At 45.7% G+C, this 13,202-nt stretch overlaps 1 protein-coding gene and 1 long non-coding RNA gene across 2 annotated transcripts; both read right to left on the minus strand.

The window, feature by feature from the left end:
- Positions 1 to 1,961: 1,961 nt before the first annotated feature.
- LOC135393788 (uncharacterized) lies at positions 1,962 to 2,693 on the minus strand. Its single transcript, XM_064624062.1, has one exon. It carries the CDS (start codon positions 2,691 to 2,693, stop codon positions 1,962 to 1,964), a length of 732 nt encoding a protein of 243 aa, XP_064480132.1.
- A 3,238-nt stretch (positions 2,694 to 5,931) lies between these two features.
- On the minus strand, positions 5,932 to 7,389 carry LOC135375611 (uncharacterized). The gene is made up of 3 exons (XR_010417300.1): positions 7,352 to 7,389; positions 6,713 to 6,785; positions 5,932 to 5,980 (listed from the first exon to the last, which is right to left on the minus strand). It is a non-coding gene; the product is annotated as an uncharacterized LOC135375611 (long non-coding RNA).
- Positions 7,390 to 13,202: the final 5,813 nt, after the last annotated feature.

Here is a 13,202-nt window from a genome sequence, read left to right on the forward strand (position 1 = left end):
GGGGAGATATATTTATTAGAAGAATGAAAAAAAAAAACGGGGAGGATGAAACACAGCATGTTATATTAGACAGCAAAAAAAAAAAAAAAACAGAAAAAGAAAATGCGTGTTCCTTACTACGAGTTCAAAGCAGAAGAAGTAGAAAGACACAAGGACGGCAAACTGTAAAATACGAAGCGACGCCGTGCAAAAATATGCGATAACCTCATAACTTCGGTTTCTCGTTTCCTGTTGTTGTACTTTCCGTTACACTCCCCATTCAAATTAGGGAGAAGAAAGAAAAAAGGGTGTGAAAAAGGGGTAACTTCTATAGTTGCCACCTAGGTCAAAATAGCATATGATAAAGGGTGTAAAAAGGGGTAGGAGCTCATAACCTCCGAACGCCCATTTCCACCGACGTCCCAAATTAACCAATTTCCCCCGAAAAAATATTCGGAGGTTCTGGGCTTTCGGTTGATCTGGGCAGGCGGGTGGCAGTGACCCATATCCCCCAAATGCTCTTTTCATCCAAGCGTCCAGAACTACCGAAAGCGGGATACTTGAAAGGGCACGCTTCCCCCGTTTTTCAGGGAGAGGAGGAAGGGTGAGCGGTTCCCAAGTGTGCGGGAATCCAATGTACAGCTGGAAGCCGAGTTAACTGGTACGCCACTTGGACTGGCGGAGCTAAAGTCGGGAAGAGAGCGACCCCAGCGGCTCTTACGAGAAATAAGGGCAAATAGTGTTTCGACTGTCCCACTTGTGCTGCGGGGGTGTCCGCCTTGCCATGAGCTGTTGACTCGGCATTGCCCGCAGCTATGTTTTTTCATTGCGGTGTTTCTTTGTGTTTGCGGCGATTATGTGAAGGTGTATTCCGGCCGATATGCGATATGCCGGGATGCGATGCCTTTATCTCATTGATACACGCTCCTTATTCGGTGCTCGAAATGTTCTGTGGCGTGATGTATGCGGTCCGCTGACTTCTATAGCTTCTTTTGTTCCCGTGCTTAATAATTCTCATTAGAGATGTAACAGATATGACTGATATAAAAATGAGAGCTGATGCACGAAATCTATATTAAAGAAGCCTGAGCTTGGGTGGGTAGGTGGTGGTGGTGGTGACGAAAAACCGGCTTGGGTGGGTAGAAATGACACGACACTCGGTGTGTAAAATTAAGATCGCGTTCAAGAAGTGATCTGAACAGAGAGATATTTCGAAAATGAATTTTATTCGTATGCACGTTGCTGATGGGAGAAGCACTATCTTCGGAAGCTCAAGGAGGTCCGCGTCATGAGGCACGGAAAAAGAACATGGTGGGAATGGTATTGTAGCAGCCCCAGCGGTGCCAGCGTCATCTTCGATCAGCATCTCGCGCCCGCGTAGCCGCGGAAAATAAATCAGTTGGGCTCTCGCCGTCAAACCAACCGGTTCTCTTTGTCTCTTCTTGAGTTCCAACAGTATGTTTTGTATCTGGAAAATATAGAGGGACGGCGGAAAACACACAAACCTCAAGCACCTAAATCTGAGGAGATTGACAGCTCAGACGATATGTTGGTTTCATGCGTTCATGCTGCTTGAAACCTTTTTTCTAGGGGTTGTTTCAGCCGGTTAATAGCGTATTTTCTGAATGTATGAACTGTATTAACAAAAAGCATAAAGTAAAGTAAAGTAAAGGAGGAGGTCCCTTTTGTAAGCTTTTTCGGCATCTGTGCCATGGGCGCTTTGTTACTATTCGCTTTCCACTATGATGACCTACACAGTGCCTGGGCCCCGGTCACTCACATCGAAAATATCTCTCTGTCGGGTTCGGATCACTTCCTGAACGCAATCGACATCAATAATACATTTCCTTGTCAAGTAGTAGTAGTAGTAATTAACTGAAAAAAAAAATCACGGGAAAGACTTGGAGCAGGGTGGCTGCCCTAGGGGCGCCTGCAGCTCCATCTCATTTAGGTAGTTTTGAGGGTTATGATATGTGTTCCTCTTAGTAGCGGCAGTGTATACCGCTTTCTTTTAGGTAGACACACAATGCCTTGAGTGCCTTCATGTCTTGTTCCCTTGTAGGCCATCTTCCCATTACTTTGCAGTAAGAGAATGGTCTTTTGTCCAGTGTTTGAAGTGCATGGGACAGTCTTTCCCTTGCGTCTGCTTGTTCTGGGCACTCTATAAGTACGTGTAACGTGTCCTGGGGCACTTTGCAGATGTCGCACAGTCTTGAGGCCACTATACCGAGTTGGAATTGGGTGGTGGCAGTATATAGCGCGCCGAGTCGAGTCCGGTGAATAGCCGTGTGGAGGCTTCGGCCGATGTCATGAGGAATGATTGCCGTGAGATCGGGGTCTATGTGAGACAGGAAATCTGTGTGCCGGAGTGCTTGCTTCCAGCTTTCCTTGGACCGTCTGATTGTCGATTTGTGGAGGAATGTCTTGGCGTCCGATTTTGTGAAATGTATTGCCGATAACTTGGTTTTACCCAGTGCATCCTTTGCTGTCTGGTCAGCTACTTCATTTCCTGGTATTCCGCAGTGGGAAGGTATCCACTGGAGGGAGATGGTGTGCCCTCTTTCCACTGCAGATGTGTATGCTTTGTAGATGTGGTACACCATTTGATCGTCCGTATCCTGCTTGATGATAGTGGCCAGGGCGGCTTTCGAGTCTGTGCAGAGTACCCACTTTTGTGCTGGGGAGCCGTCGATGTCGTCGATGTGTGTCGACATCAATAATGCATTTCCTTGTCAAACTTCACTTCTGAGTCAGTTGCAGGAAGTATATTGGATTCCCGCGCACCCAAGAACCGCTCACCCTTCCTCCTCTCCCTGACAAACGGGGAAAGCGTGTCATTTCAGGTATCCCGCTTTCGGTGGTACTGGGCGCTCGGATGAAAAGAGCATTTGGAGGATATGGGTCACTGCCACCCGCGTGCCCAGATCAACCGAAAGCCCAGAACCTCCGAACATTTTTTCGGATGAAATGAGCTTTTGGTTGAATTGGGACATCGGTGGAAATGGGCATTTGGAGGATATGGGGCCTAACCGTAAAAAGGGGTGGTAAAAGAAATTATCACTTATCGAGATTGCTACAGAAAAGTGTACGCCCCCGTAGCTCACCGAATCAGAAGCGGGAAAACGTGCTATGCGGTGAAGTTCTGTTTTGAGAGCGAGGTAGCAGCTAGAACGTTGCAACCTTTTAGACACGACATATAGTGACAACTATATTAACCTCTCAAAGGTGTAACTGCTCCAACCATTTTTCTAAGAGTGTAGGGAGAAAAATTAACGGTCTCCCTTGTGTTGCAACGACGGATAACATATCAACTTGGAAGAAAATGCTGGGATAATTGTAATTTGGCAGTTTATGGTTTGTAGGTTTGGGTAAAATGTAGGAGCATAACTGCAATGAGTTATCATATAATGCTGAAGGAGAGGACAACGCACTGTAGTGTTTGACTTAAGAATAACTATTTTGGTGACACAATGTGTTTTTGGTCCCCCTCCTTCCCTGAAATCAGCAACTTTCTCAAGGGAGTGCACCGCTCGAACGGTGTATCTCCCTGGGCGCAGACAAAAGCTCACCGGACAAACGCTTACGCTGGTAACATTGAGGGCGAACATAAGGTCACCGTTTTACTTGCTTCTTGTTTTCCAGCTGCCTTATTTATTGCATTGGCCACAAATAAAAATAATTAAGACAGATCAATCAAAACCTCCTACATATTTGACACGTTGAGGAGTGGGTCAGTTCATGTAAAATATGCACGCCCCAGATTGACCATGGTGAGGCCATGAGAGACTCTTACCACGGTCGTGCTCTTACGTTATTTAGACGTGTGGGAATGGGTCAGTTCGTGTGGACTGTGTACCCGTGGAGAGTTACGAAGGTTTTCTCAGGAGAGCCTTTTATGTATTTCACACGTTGGGGATTGGGTGAGTTCACGCAGAATATGCACTCGTCGAGACTGACCAAGGTTAGGTCAGGTGAAGGCTCTGTTGACCTAATCTTTTTCAGCCTTCACGGGTGCATATTCTACATGAGCCGGCTCACACGCCAACGTGTGAAATAGATAAAAGGCACTCCTTACATAACATTGTCAGTCTCGACGAGTGCGCCGCGTCGCCAAGTGAGAACTTGCCCTTAGTACGCTCAGGCTCGTCCTTGTTCGAAAAATGATATTGACCTCTTTCCAGTAGATCTGTTCTTTTTCGAGATTTGCGCACGTCTTTCCGTGACAATCTGGATGTATACGATAGGAAGCCTATCAGAAGGCCGAAAATCATGACGCCGAACTATAAGAAGGCCGAAAATCTCATGGCCGAAAATGAAAAGGCCAAAGAGATAGAAGACACTGAATGGGACTGTTCTTGTTATACGATTATAAAAAAGTTTCCTGGCTCTTGCATCAGAAATCGAATAATTGGAATGCGTAGGATTTCGTGCTCGGCTGGCTAGACTGGCTAGAGAAAAAAATCTATACAACATGTTTATTACAAAAAGAAAGTGCCTCGTGGGTGAATACCAGTAAATGAGAACAAGCAACCGTCTTAATCGCTTGATCTGCAGAATAAGCTTAAACCCAGTAATGACCATTGTTACTTTTACCCTTGCATCTCCATGACAAGATCTGTAGGATTTTTTTCTTTATTGCTTCGCCTGCAACCTTCTGTACCGTTCTATTTCAAGAACTGTATAATGACCACGCTTGTCCCCTGACACAGGAGCACATATATAATTTCTTCCAGAATGGTCATCAGTTGTCCCAGGTCATTCATTCGGCTACTCACCCTACTTATCGAAAGGCCGAACAATTTGGTGCGGTTTTGAGCTGATGATAGGGAACTGGTTTTAGGAATGACCTATGTTGAAGTTGTTGTTGAAAATGGGATCAGAATGGGAAATGTCATCGCATAGCTTGTAATTTTTCATTTTCACTTACTGACATTGTGTACAATAAATGCATACAATAACACAACCACTCATATGTGTACTTTTCCTTTTTGTTTTCCCGTTAGTGATCGAAAGTACGTTATTAACGCGAAGTTCGGTGAAATAATTTATGTGCTGTATTAATTCACAACCACGTTAACCAACAATTAAGGTTATCCTACGTAATTTGTAGAGCTAATTTTTTATCGCCGTTGGAAGAACAGTTTTCGTATCTTGGGTTCCTTATTTTTCGGCCTTTCGATAATTCGGTTTTCTGACTTATCGGCCATCTGATTGTTCGGTGTTTTGATTTTTCAGCATTCTGGTTTTCAGCCATATGATTGTTCGGTGTTTTGATTTTCGGCCTTCTGATAATTCTGCCTTTTGAGTTTCGGCCTTTTGACTGCCACCCTATACGATAACACCTAGAAAAAGACTCCACTCTTCTGTGAACCGATAAATGTATCGTTCGGCAAAATGGTTGATGGCCAGAGTGTTACGCAGTAAAGTTGGGTTTTCAGACTGCATGTGTTGTTATCGCTGCACGGCGTACAGTTGTGCAGGCGTACGGGATCCGATGTAAATGCAGTCGTACAGAAAATCGAAAGAGAAATAAACGAACGCAATGTCTGCTGCTTAGTACAATTTATTGCCCTCAAAAGTTCCCGCCACCCATGAACATATTGGTAAAAGAGAATACCAGGGTCTCTTATTTCATATACGTGCAATTGATCATTTCGTAGTTAAGGCGTGCCAGTCAGCCATGTTGTTCATCCAATGATATGGGTGCATTTCGTACAGTCGGTTGCCGGTATGCAACTGTTTCCAGGGCAAGTGTTACTCTCAGTACAAAGGCATACGGAGATATCGGCGCATTTCAAACACCCGCTCGCCACTGTGCAACTTTTGGTAGGGCAATCGGTAACACCGCGGCGACAAGCGCAGAGCTCAACGACAACGTCACGACCTGCAAAGGGAAACGTCCTCACAATGATGGCTATACGGTAACATCGTTAACAATTCCAAAAGTCCTTGCGTTCAAGCTCGTGTCCTTCAGGTGCAGCTTCACTGGCGACAAATCCACCTTAAAAAGAAAGGTAAATTTTGAGGTTCTCGCACTCTCAAGTTCCCCCCAAACTTGGATCGCAACAGATGAGCTGCGTCACGCGCTTCCGACCGCTTGTTACGCGTCCTGAGCACCTGTTCACGTGACTACCTCATCTCTCTAAACGTGTTACCGAAAGACGAGGAAAGCCTTCGTGTAGAAAACTTTCTGCTGCCTTAGGGCGAAGGACATGTTCAAGGAAAAGGAAAGGATAGGGGGTGTGTATACCGGCGTTTTTCAGTCACTTCGCCATAAGTTCCAACCGAACTAAAGCTGAATTATCCTGGAGCGATCCGCTAGGGGTAAAAGACGGGGACAAAAACCGTAGTTCGAAATCCGCCAATGTTTCCAACACCGTGTGTTCTTTTCAGTGGTTTACCCAGAATTCCAAGCGTGGAGGGGTGTTGGAAAAAAAGGGTGGGGGTGCGTCATTGTCATAGTTACGTTATCACAACATATCATCACTGACATGTATCTAACCCAGAAATCGTAAGGGCACACCCTGTAGAGGATACACTTGGTGGGGGGGGGGGGGGGGGTTAGTGGTGTGGGGGGTTTGGATAAATTACTGGGTCTTGTACTATCCTAGGACATCTCTTCTGGCTGTAGCAGAATAATTGTGGTTTGGAAACTACCGCAGCTATCAAAATGGAGCTTTTGGTTTGATCAAACTTTCACAACATCCTATATTAGATCCCATATTAGTGTTACCAAAGAGGAGGACGAAGACAACAGCGAAACGTAGAGGCGTCATTGTGTCCACGAAGAGATCGTTGAAACTTTCCTGGAGAAAATGAATAAAAGAGCTTGTTTGTTTGAAGTCCTCAGAAATAGTTTTGGTAGAAACCTCACTTCATCCGATACAGCCATGTATAGTTTGAAAGAAAGTGAAAAACCATGAAAGAAATAATGAACTCGTATGTGTTTGTCCTAGACATGTGTTCCAGCCTCAGAACATCAATTGTCTCGTGTGAAAAATGAGTTGCGAGTTACGCATTTAAGGTTAGGCTTCTAAGACGTTGACGTTGACGCTGAAAACATGCTTTTTGGCTCTTGTGCTTTTCTGGTGATAAATGGATGCTTTTACAGGAGTCTTTTTTTTTTCAACGCCGTCGTTTTCCAGAGTAATCTTTGAGTCGAGATATTTTGAGGGAGGAACAAACAGACGTCTTATCGTATCACAAACGTTGTATAGTTAGAACTGTGCCAAAGCAGCCGTGGTTATGAAGTGATTAGATGTACTCAGTTGCGTTACCCCACATAATAGTCAACGCAAAGCACTGCAAACAGACAACCATGCTAGTCCAGTACAGGAAATGATCAAGAGCGGTTATCTCTCAAAGTGCTTACCTGTATAGGTAGGATATTTCAGATGTGTGTAGACTATAGGAACTGCCTGGCTTTTATAGGACACTCCATACAGGCGTACGTGATTCTTTTGTCCTCCATAAATCTGTTTGTGAACCGTTCCAGTAAGCTTTTAATGAGATTTTTGAAAAGTCTTCGACGAGAATTGACTTTCCAGTGAGTACCTTCTACATGGCATTTCCTTTGTAGCCACGCGCTCACAACGACATGTGCACGTGGAATATAAAAACTAAAACAAAATTCGACATCAACCGTAATCAAGATGACAAGGTTATGGCCATGAACGAGACAGGGATTCAGATTATACAGAGCGTGGAAACTGTTGTGTGGTGCATGGATTCGCAGAATATGCAATGAACACGTACACGCCCAAGAAGCACAATGTACTGAAAGTCGAGTGCAATAGGGGTGGACGGTATGTATCATATCAATGTTGTTTGGTGTCACGAGTCTGTTCAAGGCCTTCCACCTACCCGTCCACCCCTATTGCACTCGACTTTCAGTACGTTGTGCTGCTTGGGCGGGGATGTATCTATTAGAAGAAAAAAAAAGGAAGGATGAAACACCGCCACGTGCCCAAGCAGCAAAATGTACTGAAAGTCGAGTGCAATAGGGGTGGATGGTATGTGTCTTATTAATGTTCTTTAGTTTCAAGAGTCTGCTCAAGGCCTTGCACCTACCCGTCCACCCCTATTGAACTCGACTTTCAGTACATTTTGCTGCTTGGGCACGTGGCGGTGTTTCATCCTTCCTTTTTTTTTCTTCTTCTAATAGATACATCCCCGCCCAAGCAGCACAACGTACTGAAAGTAGAGTGCAATAGGGGTGGACGGGTAGGTGGAAGGCCTTGAACAGAATTCTGAAAGTAAAGAACATTGATAAGACACATACCGGCCACCCCTATTGCACTTGACTTTCAGTACGTTGTGCTGCTTGGGTTACTACGTATTCCAAGGAAAACACGAAGTAGAAAAAGACAAGGATGGCAAAGTGCAAAATACGAAGTGACGCCGTGCAAAATAATGCGATAACGCCACAACTGCGGTTTTTGTTTCCTGTTGTTGTACTTTCCGATGCATTCCCCATTCAAGTCAGGGAGAAGAAAGAAAAAAGGGTGTGCAAAGGGGGTAACTTTTATAGCTGACACCGAGGTCAACATGGCGTCTAATAAAGGGTCACGTCTAAACACGTCGAGACTGACCAGCTTTATTTTAGGGGAGCCTTTTACGTATTTGATGCGTTGCGGAGTGGGCCAGTCCATGTAGAATATGAGAATATGCACACCTCGGGATTGACCAAGGTCAGGTCAGGAGAACCTGTTATGTATTTCACACATTGGGGAATGTCTCAGTTTATGTAGAATATGCACACGCCGAGACTGACCAGCGTTATGTTACGGGAGCCTTTTACGTATTTGATGCGTTCCGGAGTGGGTCAGTCCATGTAGAATATGCGCACTTCGGGATTGGCCAAACTCACGTCAGGAGAGCCTGTTATGTATTTCACACATTGGGGAATGTCTCAGTTTATGTAGAATATGCACACGTCGAGACTGACCAGCGTTATGTTAGGGGAGCCTTTGCGTTGCGGAGTAGGTCAGTTTATGTAGAATATGCACCCCTCGGGATCAGTCAGGTGAGGAGAGCCTGTTATGTATTTCACATGTTGGGAAGCGTATCAGTTTATGTAGAATATGACACTGATCGACCGTTACGGTGCGCCGCTTGCGCACCCTCTGCCGACGCTGTTTCCAAAATGGCGTGCCGAGGGCCGAGGGAGGGCTTCTTCGCACTTATATTTTCGTCTCATTGTAGCACTCGTGCGCAGTCGTACTTTATTTTGCCTGCTTGCAACGATCTTTAAAATTATTCGGACTAGGTTGTTCATGGGGTCAGTGCAAATAAAAATTGAATTTACTCACGTTGAACCTCACGGTTGCAAAATGCACATTGTTTGTAGTCGCTGTATCATGACAGCAGCAAAAACAAAATACTTTGACAATTTTTCGCAGAGCACAGACGTAACTCTGTGTAATAGCTCATTTGCATAAGTTTGTCATGCAAGTCTAAATGTGGCCAATATGTGACATGCTTTTAGACGTCTAACGGTAGACGTCCACTGCGAAACATCTCGGCCATGTCTTGAAGACCACCCCTTCTTAGCCGTCTAAATAATGTATAACGTTATGGACAGCCTTCTAGACGTCTAAATTGATCGGTTTCCCTAAAGTCTCAAGTCAGCCTATTTTTAGACGTATACTAGCGCACCATGTGTTACATGGGTTGTACGTGGCATTCACTTCCCGGTATCAGCTCCAGAGAAGACCCCAGCACGTGTTCATTGAAGCGACTGTGTAATCGCTGACGCAGGCTGCGAATGAGACAGTTGCTTACACTTCCATAGAGTGTCAAGGTTGCGAGAGATTATATTTCCACAAACTGGTTGAATTCCGAAAGCGTCTCTCACGGGAGCTGCATTATTTCCTTTGCAACCACGCGTGCACGACGACGTGTGCACGTGGAATATAAAAACTATAACAACATTCGACGTCGACGATGACAAGGTTATGGCCATGAACGAGACAGGGATTCGGATTATACAGTTCGTGGAAACTGTTGTGTGATGCATGGATTTGCAGAATATGCAATTACCACGTACGGGGAGATATATTTATCAGAACAAAGAAAAAAGGGAGGATGAAACACAGCATGTTACATTAGACAAGAAAAAAGAAAAAAGACGCGTGTTGCTTAGTACGTATTCCAAGGAAAAGAAGTGGAAAGACAACAACAACATTATTTTTGGCTTTGGAGAGTGGGGAGGTTCATCGCCACAGGCTATACTCTACTCCATTGCTGGTGGGAATGTGGGGAATAAAATAACGAGCCCCTGCACAATAACGATCGAAGTCCGATGGTGTCCAGAAATGTCAGAAGAGCTTTGAGCGCAGAGCGTTGCTGGGCTGGATTAGGCCAGGGACCAAGCAATTTCGATAGGGAGAAGAGGCGAGAGTCCAGCTGACGAAGAGACTCGGAGAGTGTGGTTCGGGAAGGTTGGTAGTGGGAGCAATGAAGAATAATTTGCTCCAGATCCTCAAGAACGCTTGAGACGAGTTGACTATCCCACCTGCTGTCACTGTGGTGTTCTTGAGGAAGTAGAAAGAGAAGAGGATGGCAAAGTGTAAAATACGAAGTGACGCTGTGCAAAACTATGCGATAACGCCATAACTGCGGTTTTTGTTTCCTGTTGTTGTACTTCCCGATGCATTCTCCATTCAAATCAGGGAGAAGAAAAAAAGGTGTGAAAAGGGGGTAACTTCTATAGTTGACACCGAGGTCAACATGGCGTCTAATAAAGGGTGTAAAAAGTGGTGGTAAATGAAATCATTATTTATCAAAATACTACAGCAAGGGGTACGCCCCCGTGGCTGACCGAATCAGAAGCGGAAAACGTGCTATGCGTTGAAGTTCTGTTTTGAGAGTGAGGCAACTTTGCCACCTTTTAGGCACAACATATAGTGACAACTATTACCTTCTAAAGGTGTAACTGATCCACCCATTTTACTAAGACTGTAGGAAGAAAAATTAATGGTCTCCCTTGTGGTGCAACAAGAGATAACATATCAACGTGGAGGAAAATGCTGGGATAATTTTAAATTGGGAGTTTATGGTTTTCAGGTTTGGGTGAAACGTAGGAGCATAACTGCAATGAGTCATGTAATGCTAGAGGAGAGGACAACGCGCTGTGGTGTTTGACCTAACAACAACGATTTTGGCGACACAATGCGTTTTGGTCACACTCCTTCCATGAAAGCAGGCAACTTTCTCGAGGAACTGCACCGCTCCTACGGTGTATCTCCTTGGGCGCAGACAAAAGCTCGTCGGACAAACGCTTACGCTCGTAACTTTGAACGCGAATATAAGGTCACAGTTTTACTTCCTTCTTGTTTTCCAGCTGCTATATTTATTACATTGACCACTAATAAAATATTTAAGGCAAGCCAATCAAAGCCTCTTACATATTTGACACGTTGGGGACAGGGTCAGTTCAAGTCGAATATGCACCCCTCGAGACAGACCAATGTTATGTCATGAGAGACGCGTTATTTACCCGTGTGGTAGTGGGTCATTTCGTGTGGACTGTGTGCCCGTGGAGACTGACCAAGATTATGTCAGGAGAGCCCTTTATGTATTTCACACGCTGTGGAGTTGTCACGCCACGTAGGATATGCTCCAATTGAGACTGACCAAGTTTAGTTCAGTACACTCTTTTACGTATTTCACACTCTGGGTGTGCGTCTGTTCATGTAGAACATGCACCCGTCGAGACTAACCAAGGTTATTCCAGTACACCCTTTTACGTATTTCACACTCTGGGTGTGCGTCTGTTCATGTAGAACATGCACCCGTCGAGACTAACCAAGGTTATTCCAGTACACCCTTTTACGTATTTCACACTCTGGGGGTGCGTCAGTTCATGTAGAACATGCACCTGTCGAGACTAACCAAGGTTAGGTCAGGAGGGCCTTTTATGTAGTTCACACGTTGGGGATTGGGTCAGTTCATCTAGAACATGCACCCGCCTACACTGACCAAGGTTAGGTCAGGAGGAGAGAGAGAGAGATTATGTGTTTAATGGCACAAAGGCAACAAAGGTCATAGAGCGCCAAAACTATGGTGAGTGTGTTGGAGATGATTATGGGAGAGATGATGTGAGAGATAGTGTGTGTGGTGCTTCAAAGCTATCTACAGGCAGGGGTCGGCATTTCGGACCGAAAGAACTCACGATCACGATCATCTGATAAGGCGAGCGTGAGGCTGAAGCCGACCCACGCTCACGTTCAGGCTGATATGGCGCGTGATCGCTGTGCACCATGAAGCGCGATACTGGATCGCACTCATCCTCGCGCCACTGCTTATCGCAATCAGAACGTCGAACGAATGAGTTGATCGCGCATGCAGCGATCATCTTGAGGGTGATTGCATGAGTGCGATCATGATATCAGACAATGGCCGTTCGTGTGATATCTAGGCATTATCGCACTCACGCGATCACCATGTAGTTGCGCTGTTGGCACATGGCACCTTGCACACAGGCATCGAGGCAAAGGCATCGAGGGTGTGAATTTCCTCTTGTGGTGGTGGTGATGGGGTGATGGCGGTGGTGTTGGCGAGAGGGCTTGCCGTTGTCGGCCTCTTGTGATTGTGCTTTCGGGGCAAAAATAGGCAAATCAAAGATCGCAATGGCAATAAAAAGCTGTTCGAGCCAGGGTGTGGGTCCCTTGGGCACTGGTTGTGCAGGCAACAGGTGTTGCGCCACTGCTGCAGCGAACAATAATGTCTGATCGCGTTGACGAGCTCCACACCATGGGTGACTTCGCTGTTTCCGATTGGCTGCGGTACCACTTCAAATATATCGGCAGCTCTAGTGACGGCGAGAAAATATTTATGATGTGTCTTCACTGTAACACGCGAAAGATTGGAAAGAGACGAGCAGTGGGAAATTTCGAGCGCGGTCAGAACACGCTGTGGATCTTTCACCAGCCCTCGGCATCCACGGTGTCCTTGATACCACGTTCCTAGTGCCCGAAGTTCGGCAGACGTCTGAACTTGATGAGTATCTTGCGGAGGAATATGACGAGCAAGATGTCTGTACCTTTTGCAAACACGACACATATCATAAGCTGGGTCGTCCAGCGGAGGTCTGCTTTGGCATACCGGCCACTGCCGGTGGCGTCGAATGCCTTTTTTCGGTGGCCGGTGCGATACAAAGGGCGCGACAATCCTCACTTCTCCCGACTACAGTGGAAAAAGTCATCCTCGTGGCGGAAAGC

The sequence above is a fragment of the Ornithodoros turicata genome, chromosome 1 (genome assembly GCF_037126465.1).
Source record: "Ornithodoros turicata isolate Travis chromosome 1, ASM3712646v1, whole genome shotgun sequence".
Lineage (NCBI taxonomy): Eukaryota > Metazoa > Arthropoda > Arachnida > Ixodida > Argasidae > Ornithodoros > Ornithodoros turicata.